The 21,037-nt window shown below is 40.9% G+C and overlaps 1 protein-coding gene across 1 annotated transcript in view; it reads right to left on the bottom strand.

Annotated features, from left to right (window-relative positions):
• rapgef2b (Rap guanine nucleotide exchange factor 2b) overlaps positions 1–21,037 on the bottom strand; it is a 99,912-nt gene that overhangs the window by 39,151 nt on the left and 39,724 nt on the right. The window contains exons 5-7 of the mRNA XM_070912875.1: positions 11,305–11,380; positions 8,227–8,394; positions 244–261 (exon numbers count right to left, since the gene is read on the bottom strand). Coding sequence (XP_070768976.1) covers positions 244–261; positions 8,227–8,394; positions 11,305–11,380 — 262 coding nt within the window. The remainder of the gene's footprint in view (positions 1–243; positions 262–8,226; positions 8,395–11,304; positions 11,381–21,037) is intronic.

The following is a 21,037-nucleotide window of genomic DNA, read 5'->3' as shown; positions in this document are numbered from 1 at the left end:
TTCCCTCTTTGTCTTTATCAGCCTCCATGCCAGCAAATGGAAGGTATTTATTAAGGAAGTCTACCAGCAGCCACAGATACGACAAATGGAGAACAGACGCAGATAAAAACCCCAGCAGAAACACAAACACAGACAGCTAGAAAACGCAGGAAAGCAGAACACACACACACACACACACACACACACACACACACACTCACATATAGTAAACATAACAGACAACATTGTTAATAGATACGGTACCTGAGGTTTATTGCATTCCTGGGAGCCAGGTTAAAGGAGAGAGCCATGAAAAGAAGCAGAGGAGATAAAAGTTATCAAACATGCCACTTGCCAGTTGAGGTGATGTGAGAAATAGTGAGTGATGTTAGACAGAGGCTGAATGTAGCTGCATCCCAGAATCTTGTTTAAAAATCTGTATGACTCCTAAACTTACTTTACACCCCGTGAGAATAAAAACTTGAAGGAGTTTCTCTTGTTTTTTTATGCTTACTGCTTTTCCATAACATTCATTTCTATGAAAACAAGTGAAATACAATGTTCAAGGTAAACATTTATTTGAGATGATACCAACCTACTGGCAAAATCTCTTTCATTGTCATGGGACTCCGCTGATTAATGCATTTTCAAGGTGAAAATTAAACTTTCTCAGTGCTCTTACTCAAGGACAGGTAGAGACACACACAGACACACACATTATTATTCAGGCTTGTGCGTACATCTTTCCATTCAGCATGCCTGCAGATTACTGAACAGATCACTTTAACTTCTTAACCTCCTCACTACTACTGCAGAACATTTTCAACCTCTAAACAGACAATAAGTCTCCAATTATAAGGTGCTATGTGTAGTGGTTTTAAAAAAAATCACTTTATCCAAATTAACTTTGAAACCTTTGGTACGATCACCTCAGACACAGGGTGGAGAACACTCTGCGCCTCTATCTCACTCCAGCAGTTATAGTGTTAGCTGTTCTCAAATCTAAGACTACACTTCAAACTCTGTTGATGTCTGTTGCAGAGGATACTGCATTATTTTAGTGTGCCTGAAACTAATGGTTGATCTGAGAGATATTGTATTTTTCAAATCAGAAAGACAACTTCAAAGTAAAGAAAATGCATGACTTTAAGCTCAAATATAACAAGATAGCACTTTAGCTGCTTACGCTAACACTAGCTTCACAGACAGGTTGAGCTACTTCAATAAGAAAATGTATTATTGAAAAAATTGTTTGTTATTTTGGGAAATACACATTTGATTTCTTTCCAAAAGTTAGATGAGAAGATCAATACCACTCTCATGTCTAAATATTAAGCTGGAAGACTGGAAACAGCTGGAAACAGCTGGAAACAGCTGTCCTTGTAAAACCACAAACGGTTGTTTTTAAACTCTTATTTTAGTAGGGATTAAACAAGATATAACATGTCAATTAGTGAGCTTTATAGATGCTGGTAGACAGATTTTGTTACCTTTGGGCAGACCCCAGCTAGCTGTTCCCCCCTCTAACCAGCTGCTGGCTCTAGCTTTATATTGAACAGACAGATATGAGAGTGGTATAAATCTTCTCATGTAACTCTCAACAAGAAAGCAAATAAGCACATTTCCTAAAATGTCAAACTATTTCTTTTAAAAGAAAATGTAGAAAGGCAATAAAATGTCAGCTCTTGTGCATTGAAAGTACTTTTAAATAGCAAATTTAATACAAATACAATTAATTTTTATTAATAGCAACTAAGGTAACATAGGGTTTGAAGTTCACGTGAAGTGAAGCTGCGCTATAAGCCAACCACATACAGCTCAACCCTCTGGCACAGGGTGAAAGATTTATTTCAGAAGCCCGTGGAGACTGCCAATCTTTGCATCAATTTATTGCCATTATACTGTTGTCTCGAAGTCATCTTATACATGTGTAGGCACTCAACATTTTATATTCAAGAGTTCTCAAACATAAATACACGTCAGACAAACTGACGAGGGAATCGTCCTTATCTGCAGTAACTCCCCTTCCATATATATCTTGAAAGTATTACATGAGTGAGCAATGTCACTGTCAAGGACACTCCAACAGAGCACACGATTGCTGATGGACACTTTGGCCGTTACAGGGATTAAACCTGTGACCTTCTGATTACAGGGCAGTCTTGCTAACCACCAGGCCGCTCGGGTGGGGAAAAGGAGTAAAAGGAGTATTGATTGTCTGCCTCCTGCTGCTTGTATAATTATAGAACAGCTGTTTGGGGCCTTGGATGCCCGACTGGCCACTGAGTTAACCCAGAGGAGGAATATTACTCATCTGCTCAGAGAGTTTGGGGTGTTTGAGGAGGCAAGAGTTTAAAAGCAGGCAGCTGAGAGGAGAAAAGAGGACAAAGGATAGAAGGAGTGATTGGAAATTATCATAATTTGTTGTGGATAAAATCAGGAGTGTAGCGTTCAGTAAACACGAGGCATTGACGGCAGCCACATCAACATTTCATTTCAAACTGAGTGACAGACAGAATCTGCACAAAGACATTAAGTGAGTGTCTGAGTGAGAGATCAGGAGGAAAATCTGTGTGTGCATGTGTGTGTGTGTGAACGACAGGTCGACAGCACAAATGGCTGTTTATATTAGAAGAGGAGATAGAGTGTGAGATAAAGTGCAAAATGAGAGTGACTGAAAAAAGGAGATTATGAGCCTTTGCGAGGGAGAATATAGAAAGATCAAGTGTGTGCGTGTGTGTGTGGCAGAGAGAGTGATGCTAGAAATATCTGTTGTCCATTCAGAACAAGGCCTCTGAGTGTTAACCCAGTGCTCTGAACAGGAGACATGTGTTGCATCCTAAACACTGTCCTCTTTCACTGCCCTGATTTATCCAGGACCCATCTACAGAAACAGAAATGTATTTTTATATATCTATCTTAATCCTTTGATGTTGAAATTCTTGGATCTTTGCCTCTAATGGTGGCTGAAACCACAGCTGTGTTTCCTTTTCAGGCATTTTAGTTGAGAGCATCAGCTACATTCGTCAAGTAAAATGTGTCATAATATTTCCCTTAACAAGCTAATTTTAAATGGAACAAGAGCATAACATCCTGGAGGTAATCAGAGATAGAGCTAAAAAGAAAAAGAGGACTATCTTACATCATACCTTAAATCAAATACTTTTAATGTTTAGTAGTAGGTGTGATCTTTTACTCTGACAATAAATCTGACCAGTACATTAGAAGTGAAGCCAAAGCTGCCATCTTTCACCTCAGAAATATTGCAAAGGTCAGTCTGTTCCTCTGAAGCACTAATGCATGCTCAAACACAAGAAGCCTGCATTATTGTAATGAACTAGTATCTGAGCCACAAAGACGACAGAAGCTCGGGTACGACTCGTTAAGAGTTCTGCCATGAATTATGCATAAATTAACTTTAATCACTGCCAATGTCCTCTGTTGATTCACATATGTTGGGTGCTCATTGACGGCTGTTTTCCCAGTTTTAAAAACAACCGAGTAAATCACGGCTTTGTATGCGGGATTACGTCATCTTCCTGTGCCAGAGTTAGGAAAATGGCCACAAAAATGGCAACAACCATGGACGAGAGCAACGCTGCCGTAAGGTTGTTTTATGTCGACTTGACTCTTAAATCCACATATTTCTTTGATCAACGTGTCAAATGTTAAATCAAGTGCTTCTAGGAACAGCTAGCCCTTAACCGCTTCTATGTCACCGGTAAATGATGTCGACAATAAATTAAAGATAATACGTTAAAACGAAATGGAATTTTTTTTCTTGCAAAGATTATACCAAAAGCTTAAGTTGAGGCTTTTTTAGGTGCTACAGGCTCTGAATCAGCCTCAGGGACCAATGACTTAAGGGTACACGAGACTATTGGTAGATCCAACAATATTACAAAATAATTATACAATTTCATAATTTTATTGCCCTACTACTGACAACTACTCTCATGTTGGCTGTGTCTGTGTTATTATTCTATGAAATTGCAAAGCATATATCACTGAATTTTATGAAAAGGTGCTACATAAATCAAGACTGACTCAGCTAATGGAGCGGTCTATGTATCTAACAAGCACTATTCCACTAATTCTCTCTCACCTAAGTCCTCCGAGTGATAGTAATTGTCCAAACAGATCCAAATGAAGCCATTAATTTGCATGAATATTGTTCTAAGGCCAAACTCTGTAATTACATGTTCAAGAAATAACTTGCTTTATGTTTGAACCCTGAGAGCCAAATAATCCTCACTTCATACAGATAATAGCTCTGCTTCAGATCGTGGTGGAGGGTGGGGGCCGGGGGTGGCTGTGTGTGTGTGTGTGTGTGTGTGTGTGTGTGTGTGTGTGTGTGTGTGTGTGTGTGTGTGTGTGTGTGTGTCAGCACTCCCAGTGGGAGTTTCATTACTGGGTTAGCATTACATTTATATTTTAGGTATTAAGCTGACACTCTCCACAGCTATTCACAATGAGTGAGCATGTTCAGTGTGTTGCTCAGACAACAGCTGTTCACAGACACCCTGCCCACAGCAGGGATCGAACTTGTGACCTTGGAGTTACAGAACAATCTTACTTTAACAATCAAGGCCAAGCATTAGCTATTTCAGGACTTAATGCATTACTGAGGATGGTGGCTGGCATTGGTACATCACATCTCGTCATGCTCACAAAAGCAGAGTTCAGCCATTAAGTTTTAAACAGAAGGGTTCACTCTACTTCTTACAATAACAATAACCTCAACTGAAATAACCTAGAAAACCATTTAACGTTTCCCTTAATGCCTTTTGCCTTAGTGGCAGCAATAACTTCATGACAGCAGGATTCACTTTTTTCCAAACGATGGATGTCATTTTTGAAATTAAAGTCTTCAATTGCAGTGTTGTTTAAGTGGTGAAGAGTCATAAGTATAATAAGTATAATGTTGAGGTACTGTTATAGAATTAAAAAAACTATCCAACAATATAGTTAAAATGAACAACATTACACTACAAAATGAAAATGCTGCTTACATATGAATGCATCAGCAATAATAATCAAGTATTACTTTTTTGATTAATTACTTTTACTTAAATAAAAGATTGTCCACCACTGTTTATTCTTTGGACTAGGAAAGATATCTGCCAGCATTGTCTGATGTCTATAACATGAATTACGATAAAATCCAATGTTTGAGATACAGTTTAAATTAAACAAGAGCTGAAACAATTTGTTGATTAATCATTCAACATAAATTAAACAACAATTCTGATGATCATTTAATAATTTAAGTCACGTCAAACAAAAACGCCAAACAATCACTGGTTCCTCAAATGTGAGGATGTGTCACTTTTCTCTGTTTTCATAAAATTGTAAATTGAATTTCTTTGAGTTTTGGACTATTGGTTGGACAAAACAAGAAATCATCACCCCAAGCTCTGCAAAGTTGTGATGGACATTTTTCACTGTTTATAGACATAATCAATCAATCATTAATCAATAGAGTAATCAAAAAGGAAAATAATCACCTCAGCCTTAAAGAAAACAGATCTGTTGACAGTATTTCTCACATTGGAGGAGCTTTGAAACCTTCAGATCAGTGGCTCCTCTGGTGTTTTTGTACCTAGCCTCACATTTGCCTTCACAGGAGTGACTAAGCTGAATAAAAACCTTGCCTGCCGGAGAGATTTCCTTTCTTCAATCCCAAGTTTCTCCTCGGTGCATTTCTCACCTCCTAAATATGCCGCGGGGTAGGAGGGAGGAAAATCTGAGCGCTGCCTGGCATTTTAAATGCTGGAGATTAGCTTGCTATGTCAGCTTAGCATCCACCCAGATTCAGCTTCTCTGTCGCTCTGCTCCCTTCCACTCGTCTGTCAGCAGCAGCAGCAGCAGCAGCGGCAGCGGCGTACTGCGCTCTTGCTAAGTTAGCTCCCTTCCCTACTGTACTTCTAAGTGCACTCGAGCAGAGCCCATTTGGGACTGCTGGTTGCCATGGCACCCGCTCCATCCTTCCCACAGGAACAGTGCTAGAGCGAGGAGAGTTGAGTGTGTGACGGGAGATGTCGGGCCATGAGAAAGTTCAGTGCAGTCTTTTGAAACTAAAACACAGTGAGTCTAAATTTAGCAAACAGGGTGGGGCTGGAAGGAGGCAGGAGGAAGATGATGTTTGCCGCATTTTAAGTGTGATTGTTTCATAGTGTTCCAAGAAGAACTGGGTACACTGACAAAACCCCTAAGGGAGCGTCAGGAATGAAGGGAATGCAGTGAAATTGTGCAGAACAGGAAAAACTGTGTGTAACAACTGCATGCTGGGTATTTGCATCATTAGTGTGAAAATGCTTTGCTTCCTTTTCCCAGGGAAAGAAAGCACAGAGGGGAGAAAGCCTGGGTAACTAACTCTTCCTCTGCTGGAGTAGAATCCCTTCACATGGCTTAAGTCAATACTCCTCCACAAATACGGCACTGTGATTGGATGAGGCTTTATTCTGTCAGGGCACCAAACCGCATTTCTGGCATCATATAAACTATCCTCTGTAATACAGATTTTGTTGATTTGTCCAGCCCCTAACTGAAACTGTACTTAATTAGGACTGTATTAAATATAAAGCATTTAGTGCAGGGGTATGATTTGACAAAAAAATGTCTGTTAACACCAGCCCTACTGTTGAGTGTGTAAATGAGAGTTTATAACAAGCACCACCTGACACCCATAACGTTCTCCTTTTCCCCAAACTCTCTTCTTCCTCCTCCACTTTCTCTCTCTACATAATTCTTATGTAAAAAAATAAAATAAAATCACAATATATCCCATTTCCAACTTCTTCATCTTACGTACTGCAGAAAGAAATGCCTGTAATTTCCAAACCAATCAAGACTGTGCTGAATTTCAGAATCATATTTAAGTCAAATACGTGAGATAATGCCGACTTTTGATCAATGCAAATTGACTATAACAAGTAATACAGAGTCAATAGTAAATGACATCTTAATAGTACTGGAATGACAAAACATCCACTGAACAGCATCGCCTTTTCCAAGTTAACCGCTGAAACTGCACTGGAAATAAATGCCTTACAAAAATGACACTACTGGCAGATATTTTTCCATGCTTCACTAAAATAGTCGACGGTCCATTTGTTAGGTGTACTCTGAGTGCTCTGCATTATTGGTACTTAGATGCATCAGGAGATATGGTGCCGTGCAGTTCTTTAAAACAGTGGTTTCCATCTTTTTTTGCTTGTGACCCCTTCATATAAAGCCATGCCTGGTTGTGAGCAGTACAATTTAAGTTACTTTCCTTTCATAGTCATTTAATTTGAATACTTTAAGAGACCAGAGGATGTAAAGCTGTATATCATTTCACAAGACAGCAAATATTAGAGAAATGTTCAAAAACAGACAGATTCGTATGTAGTAGAGTTGCATTTCTTTAATTATTTTCTCCCACAAAAATCCTCTCAGTCCCCTTGTTGTGGTCCCAATCCCCAGGTCCAGACCATTGCTTTAAAAACTACACTTTCTAACTAAACCGCTTCATTTCCTCTCGGTTCAATGATCGGCAAACAGCAACATGCATTTGAGAAACATTTAATTCTCCAAGGCACACTTCCCTATATGACCATATGCACCTCGATTTGGCTTTGGAATATCAATCATCCTTATAAATGTAGGAACAACTGAGTGCAACAAGTGCTAGCATTGGTGAGGAGTGTGTTCAGGTGCAAATGCTGGATAAAAAAAAGTGCTAAAAACATGAAAAAATATCAGAAGACTATGACAACCATAAGAAGCACGAACAAACAGGCTTTCAAGGCGGCCGGTATAGAAGAGACAATACAGCGAACTACAAAACATTAAAGAGGGGGTGGATCGACACACTAAAGCCAGCAGAAGCTACAAACATTACACACAAGTGTAGCAACTCTAATCTAGCAAGGAATGGTAAAACAACAATTAAATACTACAGGGAGGATAGCGCCCTAGTGGGGACAAGGGTGCCCTTCCCCAGGACATAGGACACATCAAAACACAACAGCCTACAACCGAGGGTCAGCTAAGGCCACCAAATAGAGAGGAGAAACAAAGTCGGTGTAACAGGGAACACACATTTTCAGCTACGATCTGAAGCAAGACAGGTTCTGAAGAAGGAGCACGACACACAAGCAGAGCACAACACGGCAACAGAGCAACACTGAGCCGCCTCTGGAGCGCACAGCGATCCACCGCAGCGAGGGTAAACACAAAACTGGAGCGTAGGGTGCAACTCACCGTGTGGTATCCCCGGGCTATGGGCGGCTTTCCGGTGGGGTACGGATCCACGGTGTCGATGATTGTCTGCCTCTCCCCTTTCTGGTTGATCTTCCGAAAACGCCGACGGGACTGTCTGTGCGAGGCTTGTCGCTGAAAGTACTCCTCATTTTCATCCATATAGTCCACCTGGAAATGATAGGGAAGGAGGGAGACAGAGAGAGGGGGGAGTGACTGTCTTTATCTTCATTCACGCCCTTCCCCACTCCCCCTCCCCAAAACACACACACACACGCTCATCCCAAAAACTCCACCCTCCTATACTCCATCTCCGATTCCTCCTCCTCCTGCCTGCCTCCCGCCCCTCTCATTGCGTAAAAATAGAAGTGTGTGTGGGCTGCACGATGCACACCTACGTCAAAGGGGGCTCACAACACAAGAAGAGAGACAGAGAGAGAAGAAACACCGGGCTGAGTGAGGACTTTGGAGGGAGGGAGGGAGGGAGATAGAGAGCAATGGGGAGTAGATTGATTGACAGACGGTGATAAACAGAGATGGAGTCTGGTGGAGTGAAACACAAGCAGATGAAATAGACACACTCTCAACTCTCTCTGTCTCTGTTAAACGCATCAACCACAATGAAATTACATGTTAAAACAAGATAAAATCCATGTTTCCATTTTTAATGAACTGGGAAGAGGGGAAAAAAACATTTTCCAAGTGGAAACTGGCACAAGATGCCACTTCAACATAGCAGGCAGTGAAGTCATTCTACAGTTTGCTAAAGTATTTTTGGTTAAATGCTACTTAAATTGGACCAATCTGTTGCCTGACGGCTTTAGGTCATGATGGAATGACATATTTAAGTTTCTTTTTTCTTCTTCTTCATTCTTTTTTTTTTTTTTGGAGCCATTCCTCCTCCCCTCTCACTTGCTACTTTCACTGCGGCTTCACATTTCACAGCGCTCAGCCTTTGGGATTACACCACTAAAATCTCTCTCTGCTGTACTAACTGCTGCCATGACAACGGCAGGGGAGCTGTGTGTGAGTGAGAGCATAAGTGTGATTGTGTGTCTAATTGCAAATCTCTGAGTACTGTGTGCATGCATGTATGTGTGTGTGTACAGTACAGACACGTGAGCGGATTATAATTTTTTTTTTCTTTTAACGTGTTGGTCTCTTTGCTCATGTTTGTAAGAGCAGGTCTGCATCTTTCTGTGTGCTCCACAAACTTGTAGCATGGGGGGGTTTAGCCATGTGTATATATATATTACAGCAGCACAAAACCCTCCTCAGTAATTATAGGATGGGTGGGCACCTATTATAGCAAAAGGGGTAAGGCCAGATAATGTGTGTGCAGCAAGCAGAGGGTGTTATTACTGAGGGGTTAACAGAAGCCCCCCCACCTACGATGCACATTCACGGAGACACAACAATTACAGCATGTGCAAAGGGAGATCATTGAGATGAGCTGTGACTGCAGCAGCACCAACCAGTTGTTATTATATACTGACAAGCCGTGGGTTATGTTTGATGTGTTCCTTTAAAAAAGGTGGCAAAGGGCGGATTTGTATGTGCTAGAAATGGTGGAGAGTGTGTGTGTGTGTGTGTGTAGGTGTGATTTTAAGGTGGTAATATCCTAAGCTAGAAAGAAAATCTAAACTAACATCTTAGCAGTGGAAAAATGGTCAGTCAGCCATCAAAATGCTGTGACGTATTGGCTTAATTTGCCACAGTGTGCGTACGTTTTCTGGCCAAAGTAGTGGCCAAAATGTTTGCACGACACACTGTTGCCTGCAACTGGTCAACAAAATATTAATTATGTTTTTCTGTCTGTGGTCTGTGTGTCCCAATTTAATTCTTCCTTTTTCAGAGAAATTCCTCCCTGAGGATGGATTTGTGCAAGTTATGATGATAAGAAAATGTACACTTACAACCATGAAAGACAATTAAAACACCAGTTCCTCTAATCTTATACTGTATACCTGAACACGAGATGAATTAAAATAACTGGTCTTGAGGTTAGATTCAAGTTACAAATTGAGAAGGCTTTCAGAAGAATGACAAAACATCTTTCAACAAACCTCCAGTCCAGTTTAGGTTCAACTCTCCAGACCTGCTGTCATATTCTAATCTTATCTGACGTAGCGTGTCATCAAATAAACAGACGTGAAGTTGCAGAGAGTCTACTGTTCATACATTTTCTTGCAGCAGTAAGAACAACGTGGATTTTGTCTCTAGTATACTGCGGCCCTTTCGTGCAAAATCATCAGCACAACTGCATCTGTTCTGATCTGCAGGCCTCAGAGGGCTTCTGTTCAACCGATGACTGTATTGTGCTGCTACCTCTTACGTCTGTGTCCCTCTGAGACGGGAATGATTTGTTCTTCTTCTGTGAGCCAACATTTGATTTACCATAAAACTGGGTCAGAGTTTGTACCAGCCTTGGAACCCCACACATACTGGACTCTAACAAAGACACAGTTAAATACAGCTGTGCTTTAAGGCTGTGATGAAATGTCAATAGGAGGCATTTACACAGATTAGTACAAAACATCACAGGACCAACTCTCAAGGATGTTAGTCCAAATTAAAGCTATACTCAGCTGTCAGTAACATAGGTTTGACGATCCACATGGGTACAGCTCACTCTTAATGCATGAAGGAATCACAAAATCAATAATTATTATAATTTATCAGTATGCTAATATCAACAACAAGTAAAACTACAGTCCTCAGGAGCCCAAGCATTGCTGGTTTGCACTGAAGCCTGAATGAGGGATTATTGTACTTGTTAGCAAAGAAAAGAACCAGAGTTATGATTTACATTAAGGCAGGTGTACAAAATTACAAGATAGGTGCTTGGATTTGGTTTATAAGTGGTGAAAAATTATCATTTGGGTGGGAAAATGTGTGTATGTTCTCTGCTGCTGCATCTAGTTATCTCCTTCCATTGCTCTGTGGTTGTATAACAGAAAAAGCTTTGTCAAAATAATAATCATACTATTTTGTGGATGTTATAAGCTTGAAGTTGTATGTGTGTGTGACAGGTAATGCCTTTGACACTTGCGTGCTAAAAGTCTGAAAAATGGGACTCACCACAATCATCTCTGAGGGTTCCAGGACGATGCACTCACATCCGCGTCGCAGGCTGCCTGCTGATCGCTTCCCAAAACTGGACAGAAGAGAAAAAAAAGATTGAGAAAATGATGAGAAAAACAAGAATTCAGAAGTTTGACTCTCACACTGAGAGCCAAGAAGCACAGACAGATCACTTAAATGTCTGAGTAAGTCTATAGGTAACTCTCTGCCCAACATTTTAAATATGCAGTATGGAATTTCTGTATAAAATGTTGAACAGAGCAGCATTGAACGGACAGTTCCTCCTTTCAGCTGTTACCACTCCCACCTGAAGGGAAACACCCGCCTCTGGAAAAGTCCACTTTCATGATGTCACAATTTGTACAGTATGCCTCGCTCCTAATTAGGGGGGGGACCGGGGAATATTAAAAGCTGCAGAGACCAAAATGTCTCAATGAAGGGCAGCAGCCATGGAAATTCTGAGCATGAGGAGATCCAACTTGTGGGTTTGATGAAGAATGCAGCCTTTGTCCAGCACCCAACCTCAATGAAGAAACACAAGGACTTCCTTGTTTGTTATTTTTAACATCTTTCGATAGAGAATGTGGCCCACATCTTGTTGGATTGCTGATTGTTTTTGTAAGATAAACTCAAGTGACTCCAAAAGAACAGACTGCTGTCGAGTCTGTGTGCCGGCCTCGTCTTGTGCATAGTTGTTTTGCATTATTTAGATTCACCAGCTGGGATTTTATAAAGACATTTATCTTTAAATTTACATTGAGTCGAGGTGGCCTGGATTGCATTGATATTAATGTTTTGATATTTGATTTTAATCTTTTTAATGTATTATAGTGAATTAAATATCTTTTGGTTTTGGACTGTTGGTTGAACGAAACAAGCTATTTACGGACTTCTTTCTGAATATTTCAAAGACGATTAACAAATTTCAACTCCAGGTGTAGACCGTTCTCCTCTGTGCCCACAGTGAAGGGGGCAGTGAGTAGTGGACTGCACCGAGGCTATGGAGGTGGCAGCTTTCATCAATCACACCGACAAGTGCAGACCTCAGGCACAGCATGGCCTAAATGCTTTGGAGCCCTGGGCTAGTGGCTACATGTTGTGGGTACAGCTTGGTCACGGTGGAACATAAATACCAGCCAACTGCAGAGAGCTCGTGATGCTCTCCCTACCTGCCACTTTGGCAAAGAGCAAATAATGATTTTGGTGGTGCCTTTTATTTTCTAAAAGTCGATTTAGCTTGCTTTGCTTTTCTCTTTCTGCTTCCTTTCACAGACCAGCCTTTGTTGGGTTTTTGTGTTTTTTCCTCTTTTGTCAGCCGTTTCTCTGCCAGTGCTGCAATTTTATTTGACTAATTTGTCAACTTTCTGATGCCTCTTGAACAACAGTTTGTCAAATAACTCCAAATGATGCACAGTTAACTACTGCTGGGAAGCACAAACTGAAATCAAAGACAACAGTGAGTGACTGGCCGGACCAAAACGAGGTGAGGGAATAAAGGCGGTGAGGGGGTTAATGCTGATGGTTGCTGTTTGCTTTGACTGAGCCTCAGTTTAATGCGTTTTAACTCTGCTCGCATCCCCGACATACACACGCCTGAATTCCACCACAGGGCCAAACAGAGTTACAGCATGGAGAGCTTACTCAGTGTTTTCGCTCACATTCTCAAGAAGACAAAACGCTGTAATTCTTTTGCAACTTATTTCCAGCAAAGATGATTTGTCAGCTGGGCAGCAGCTTCAGAGAAACGAATGAGTGCTTTTGATCTGGTTTTACAGACATTTGGAGTTGGTACCAGCTCTGATCCTGTTGAGCCTCCCTTGGCTGGCTCTACTGTGGAAAAGAGAGTAGCGATTCCGCCCATTACGCATCACAAAACACGTTAGGCCACCAAATGCAAACACCAAAGTGACATGTTCAATCATGTTCCTCCATTACATTCCTAACATTAGTAATCCAATCCTCCATTTTGCAGGAGGCAAATGCCACTGGCAATGTGAGATATTAAAGAAGGGATTATGGAAGTGGAGAGTGAGGGGGTGGGAGGGTTTTTTCTAACACAAAAGTATCTTGTTTGGAGATTAAAGCCTCCACTGCTGTACGACTAGCAAATATCAAGTACAAGACCTGCCGTGTGGGTGAATGTATATTAGACAACAAATATTATATGTCTAAAACAAACATTTGATTCTCCCAGTGAATGCTTGGTTGCATTGGAGTGTGGGCATCTCTGCAGCAATCAACACTGTCGCACTGCAAAGTTTGACCGATGCAAATATTTAATTTTTATTAGCTCTACTAATGATGCCGAAGTATGTGCACAATCTACTTGCTATGAATAATTCAGCACTGAGGAATCCAGGTCCACAAGTTGATGTCGGGTTTGTGCTTTCTTTCCTGAGAACTGCAGCGTGTGCTGTCTGACATACTTACAAAACCAGATAAGAGGATAAAAAAAGATAAGAAAGGTGCCAGATGCTTGAACAGGTATGTAACTCATTTATAACACAGCACAGAGCAAAGATTATCAGTGTCATACTGTCCACTCTAAAATATTTCTAAATGTGCTGCGTTCAAATGCACAATTTCATGTACTAATGTTGAAAAATCATTATTTTCACTTCACTTAACTTGATTGTCCCTTCAAGGGGAGATGCCATTAAAAATACAACAGACAACATGCAGTGCATAAATACATAAAGGCAGCATATACACAGTATATATAGACAGGCATAACCCCCAAAAACCACTCATCAAAAATGAAACCAGAAGCCAGAAACACTACAACATGACGTACAAAATATGTATTTGTGCGGCAGCTTTATTTTGCACTCATGCCCTATCAGGTTATTGAAATTCAAGTCTAATTGTAAGTGCTTTATAGCAAAAAGATAGTATAAATATAAACATTAAAAAAACTGGAGGACAATACACACTAAAAATTGATTCTTTAAAGATCCACACTACTATCCTTTTAAAGAGTTCCTAAATTTGCTGTCATCAGACACTTTCTATGAGCTGGTTTCAGGCAGGCGGGCCAGTATCTCATTTTCAAATGAAACCCTGAAGCTTTCTCTCAGTTGACAGACTGACATCTCCCCTGCCTCAGTGGCCTCGCATTCCCACCCGTTATACAACAAGCCTGGGCGTCTGGAATGTCATTCCACATGCATCACCAGCCTTTCCCTCTGCGAGCCTGGCAGCCCATCGCCAAAGCCTCAGATCCATTCTGCCGTTTGACTGAACCAATGCAATTCCTAATCTACACCCCTGGTCTGAGCTGGAGGAGGGTGGAAGGAAGGGGGGCTCCTCACTCTGTTAAGCCGTTTAACTGAGTAAATGGTGAGAGGGCACACCGGCTTTTTTAACCCACCAGACCCTTAAGAAGGACAAAGATTAAACTCCCTGGTTATGCAAGACTTTAGACCCAGCACAGGAAGAGGGAGAGGAAGGAGAACACGGGAGTCTCATGTGTGATTGTCTACAACTGTTAAGTCAATGAAGTCACCATCCAGGCTTGAAGGGTTTACCAACACCCCGTCAGAGCTGCAGTCGACCATCCAACAACGTCTCACCTTGCAAACATAAACAGAATTCCTTGGAGTAATGGCGTGACCACGCCACACACCAAACCTTTGCCCCACCACTTCTGAAATAGAAGCTCACACCAATGCCAAGAATGTGCGATTGACTCGTGACTTTTGCTGCCCGAAATACAACTTCACTGACATCGTAACGGCAAAGAGAAAAGGGCATGGGAGTAGAGAGATTGAAGAGAGAGTGACTAGGGTAGCCGCTCAAAACTTTTCCAAGACCTATCAATCAATCGTCGCCGTATCTATCATCCATTTTTAACACATTCTCCCCACTGCAGGAGCTCCATCTTTGTTTTGGTTTCAAAGTTGCCAAAAGTCTTGTCTAACCCACCAAACGCGAAGAACACACACCCCCTTTACTGGCAGCACACACACGGCACACTGACAAATCCAAAATAACATCAAAGTCGTGTTTCACATTCCAAACTTGAAGGTTTTACTGCAACCAGCTCCCGGCCCAGAGACGAGTCAGATTTTTAAATTACAACCAAAGAACACAGGAGTTTCTAGGCAGAGCCTTGGTGAGGCACATACAGGAGTTAAGTGCTGCTGTAGTCTGGACACTCACCCCCGACACTGCTCCCAGAGTGACACCACCACCTGATAAGATAAGAGGATCTCTCCTTCTAAAATATCCCCCCGCTGTTAGTCCACAGTCAGTCCGACAAGCATGTTCCAAGACCAGAGACTTTGGTGTGACTGCGGCATATCGTCCTGCACACACTCAAGTACTGCCGTCTGAGATTTGTGTGTGAGAATGGGAGTGTGTTGCTCTGAAAGTGTGTGTGGATCAGCCTCTGTCCAATGGCTCTGCCCCCTTTCTCTCGGTCTATCTCCCTCCCTCTGTGTAACGTGGTGCGTTGACTACAGCCAGCATTCCAGCGTACGACTCACTTCCTGCTACAGAGTTACAAGTGAGTGAGAGGGTGGGGTGTGTATGCGTGTGTTATGGAGGGGTGGTTAGGTGTGGACAGCTTTTGTCCTCCCCTTTCAGTATAAGTTACTCATGAACTTTCATAATCAACTGAATAAAATCAACACATCAATTGTCATGAATTCCTCAGAATTGAATAGAGTTTGTCAGTGTTGAGTCTGGGCAACTGAAATTCTTCGTTATCACATTTAGATTAAGATTAAGACAGACTTTATTAATCCCACAGCTGGGAAATTTACAAGTCACAGCAGCAAAGACAGAAAGGTGCAGAAACAGAATTTAGAACTTAAAAGTTAGAGTTAAGAGTTAATCTTTGTAACTCAAATTTGTTTACTCAACTCGGAAACACTGTTAGCCTATTAGCATACTTCCTAGCATGCAGCGTATTTGAGTTAAAATGCTCCATAATCTTCTTCACACTATAGAAGCTTGTTATGGGTGTTTTTATACATGGTCTCATGAGTCACATGGTCTTTTCTCTGATCAAAATTAAAACTTCTATGAACATTAAAAAACCCAAACCACTTATCCTATAGTTCTCTAAACATTTGTTCATTCAAGCCTGTCGAGTGTGAATGTACTTACTGTAAGTCTGCTAAATGAATTAATGCAATATAATGTAAAGTATCTACTTCAGCTACTTCCTCAGATTTTTTTTTACTTCAGAGTTCATGCTTATGGATCAACATTGATCCTGGTTTGAATGTGGAGGCTAACAACACAGCTAAAGATGTAATGAGTAGGCAGGATGGCGGATGAAGGATTAGACTCAAAACTGCTTTACTGGTGAAAAAATAGACATAATTGGCAACTAGCAACGTCAATATTTAACCCCAACTGAAGAGTTGTTGATTGAACTTTCTTTCAAGTTGAGGGACTTGCAAGAGACAACAGATTAAACTTCTTAAAATAGGCTGGTCAAAATTGGTGCAGCAGAGACTGAGATATCCTCAGTTTTACTGTCTAATATGGGTCAAGTTCCAAAAATGCTGGATCCTACAATTCCCATAATGCATCATAATGGTTTCGCTTCATTAAACCTTCCTGCCAGGTACTGTAAATACCTACATCAAACTCCATGGCCCCAATTTATATTGCAGGCTTTCTATTAAAATTGAAGGAATCCAAACCAAAGCCAAGATAACCCCAATGACTTTATCAGGGTTATTTTCTCAGACAGAAGAAGACATTATGCAACTATTGTCACAGGGTAAGTCGTCCTTCCATGTCTAATAAACTGATATAAATTGCTGGAGTGCCCCATTAAATTTAGTTAACTCCTAATTCCTAATTTCAGGGAGCCTACTCATTCATAAGTCTATGTCGAAACAATCTGATATTTTTAGCTCTAAAAAGAGGGAAACAATTCTCATTGCTTGCACAATCAGTTTTGAAATGGTACGTGATTGTAAACACATTGCAACACCGTGGGGGTCACGAAACTTACCACGAGTGACCACATAAACTTTCAATTTAAGTAGCTAAAACATGAAATTTGCTGTTAAAGTGTTGTCTTAATCCTCGTGAGGTGTAAAAATCACCTTTCAAGCGTATTACTGTCTGTCAGCTTCCACAGAACATACAGTATGTGAGCAATACTGAAAAGAGATGAGTAAGATTTGTATCTGCGCAATAAGAGAATAAATTATCACTGGATCACTTTGTCATCTACAGTCACAGATGAGTCTGCCCGGGCTGCTGCTGGCTGTCAAGAAATGATTTGAACTCTACTGACCTTTTCTCCCAGCAGTATGTGCAAACAACAGCGATGAGGCTGACATTACTCAATTCCGCTAACTGACTGCTGATATTAGCGGATTCAGTTGTTCAGAGTTGTGGTTTTGGTTGGCCGATATAAGGCTGATGATCAGGAAACTGTTAGGTTAATGACCGGAGGTTAAGTCCTGAGAGCAGTCAACTGATCAGCAGCATGGAGGAGTGGAAGTAAAACCAGTATTGGGTTAAAAAAGTGTATATCATGGTGAAAAGTTGAAAAAGTGAAACTATAATTATATTTATATATTTCAACATGTTCATTACACAGCATTTGAAATAATAAATACTCATAAATGTTGCTCTTTGGAGAAAAAAAGACAGCTGTAATTTACATGCTTTGCCAAATTTAAAGAGTTTGGGTATTTTGTATATTTTAAGTGTTCTGTCCATCGCTTAACAAAAGTTATAGAGTTGCAGAAAACAGTGGCAGCATCAATGCATCTTATTTTAGAAATAATTCATTTTCTAAATAACTTAATATTTACTCCCCGCCACTACCAACTCTCTGTCAAATTCTATTGAATTGGAGAATCACACTTATTTTACATACATAACAATTAATGCCAAGAACAGACTAGACAATATCAGCCAGGCCGACAAATGTGGGGACATCTGGAAAGAAAATGTGCGAAAATGTGTACGTCGGGTGAGACAATTGCTTGTTTTTATCTCGTGTAGTGTGTTATAGTGGAACACAACAGATGCAACAAGCGACAAAAAGACTGGCATGTCTTATGTTTTCTACAACACGTTCCATGATGAAGACCAATAGTAACGCAGAGTGCTCTTTCAACTGTAAATGTGATGACGCAAAAGAACGTGTTATATTTCATGTCAGTGAGCCTGAAACCACTTGACCAGTCAGGAAGATACCAAATGAATCCTACTTGTGGCTGCGTATACTATACACCCACACATTCACCCCTTTTTCTTTTTCTATCAAATGAAAAGGCAAAAGACAGAACCTACCTTCACCAAAAAATTATGATGAATGATTCCAGATTCAGTTTCATTCATACAATTGTTACTAGATATATAAACATTTGTTGTTTGTGCCGTCAGGTGGAACAGTCAAGTAGGTCCCTGTAATGTCTTACTGGTGTGTGTCATGAAAGATGGCTGGAGTCCAACGTGTAGTCTGCCGTGTCTCTCTGCCAAGTCACTGCCAAAATGAATCACTCAATAATCGCCTAATTTGACAAAAATCATTACCATGTGGCCTGACCCTGGCATAAGAAGGTCTGATTTACCGATTTCCTTTAATTACATGCTTTATACAGCATGTGTTTCTGCAAGTTCTAAATCTGTGTCTCCATTTAGTAAGATTTATTTATTTGGGTTGTATTTGATTTCACACTGGCCTCTGGGTTAAATACGGCACAGAGCTCCAGCTTCTTCACTTCACGACTGAGTCATTCCTCTTCCCCTGGATCACATCTCACTACAGCGACCAACGAGGGGAGGGGAGCAGGGAGAGAGGAGCGCTGAGAGAATGATGGAAGCATATCAGGTTTTCAACCTTGCTGCCAGTCGAGATATGAACTGCCATTTCTGGGCAAGGCCTGTCTGAAACCCAATTCCACCACATCTTTAAAAGCTTCAGGAAGTCCCGCTGGACTCCATTCAGTTCCTCGTGTCACAACCAATTTCCCCTCCAAGCCATTTTGCCCTCACCATTTCTCCTACTTTTTTTGTTGCCATGGCCATTAAATAAACTTTAATGACAGAAAAAAAATATGATGGAAGAAAATGTTGAATATTACTGTGGACTAAAAGTGATGTCTGATCATTTTGAAATGACACAACAATGGTTTAGTCTTTAGGAGGCTGCTAATGACGAAATGCCTCAACACAAACAACCATTCAATATTCAAACATGTTACTTCTGTAATAACACTGCTGAAGTGGGAAGCTTGACAGTCATGCATCCTCCCGTGACGTCAGATGGCTTCCAGTCTGAATGACAGTATCGTACCACACTGTAGAATCTCCCTGCCACTATTACTGGGAATACAGTCACACGACTGCTGTCAAGACAAAATGGTTTATTAATCTTCTTTTCCTTCATGAATTGAAAATTTACACTCATTCAAGCGATGAGTGAGTTTCATGACCCAGAAGTCCTGGAAAACTTGAATCAGAGGGTGTCACTTTGAATTTCAAAAACATCTTCTTGTTTCAGGGTTTTAATACGGCAGCCACATACCAAAAGCTGTAGTAGAGGCCAAGACGATAATAGATTGTTAACAATAAAAAAGTTTTCAATAGATAAATTGTCTGAATCTCATATATTCAAACTAATTATATCTACAACAACCAATAACAATACGCCAGATGTTGAACCAATCAGTGCACGGTCCAGAATCTGACCGATAATACGGTCATATTTAATCAGAACAAACTGATAAAACGTTTGAGATGCTTATTGGTAACATTTATCTTTATACTGCTAACATAGTTAATTTATCGTGCTGCGGACTACAACAACGTCACGTCACTTACACCTTTTCTTCTGAGAGAGGACAGTCGATAATAACACGATCAAAAGATGTCGCTTGTCAAGAAAGGACAGCATCCAAATGTACGTAAGTTTGAGTGAATTAATACAAATGGAAGTTAAATAGGCTACTGACTGATGCAGAGGTCTTGTTGTTTCTGTGCCATTAGTGACAGTTTGCACTTTGTTGATCCAGCTGTTGCTATGCGCTTTAACATTGTTCCCAAGATAAACTATTCGGCTTTATATTGTGACTTAAGTGATTCTGATTGAAAGTGCTCAATGTGCAGTCTGTGCATCGTATGTATAATTTAGCGCAGTTGACAGAAACAAGGCTGTCTTGTGAAATGCAGTTGGCTTCACTCTAAACAAAGTGAGCTAATTACCAACCTTATACAGTCTCATGCAGCAGAGTGGATCCCTGCACAGGCTTCCTTGCAACATATGCTTAGTAAACATTTTCAGAGCCCTCTCCTCCCCAGTGACTGCAGTTGGGCATTAAGTTTAATCCGCCAATACCTGCAAATCCCCCTCCGGCATCCCACACACACACTTTAACCTTGTCAAAACTGAAAAGGTTATATATAAGAGGGGAGCCGCTTTTTGGCACATTTCCTATCGACTCTTCCGTTTGAAATGCCTCCCACGTTCATGTGAATCCGGAGAACGACCGCTGCCGACCCCTGCGGTACTGCTGGAACAGCTCTGCTCCACGGGCTAAAGTGTCGGCCCGGAGATCTGAGTGGCCGTAGGTGTGTGTTATGCAAGCCTAATGGATGAAAAGATCATTGTTTTCAAGACGCCCACAGAGATGGTTCATGTAACAGATCCACTTGTGAAATCACAGCTTTTTAACATTTGGGTCTTGGCTTCAGAGGTGGCGATCAACTGCTGTGAGCTGATGAGAGCTGGAGAGGGGAACATGAATCT

This window comes from Enoplosus armatus, chromosome 10 (genome assembly GCF_043641665.1).
Source record: "Enoplosus armatus isolate fEnoArm2 chromosome 10, fEnoArm2.hap1, whole genome shotgun sequence".
NCBI lineage: Eukaryota > Metazoa > Chordata > Actinopteri > Centrarchiformes > Enoplosidae > Enoplosus > Enoplosus armatus.
Note: the sequence above shows the minus strand (reverse complement) of the source record. Positions and strands in the feature narration are given on the sequence as shown.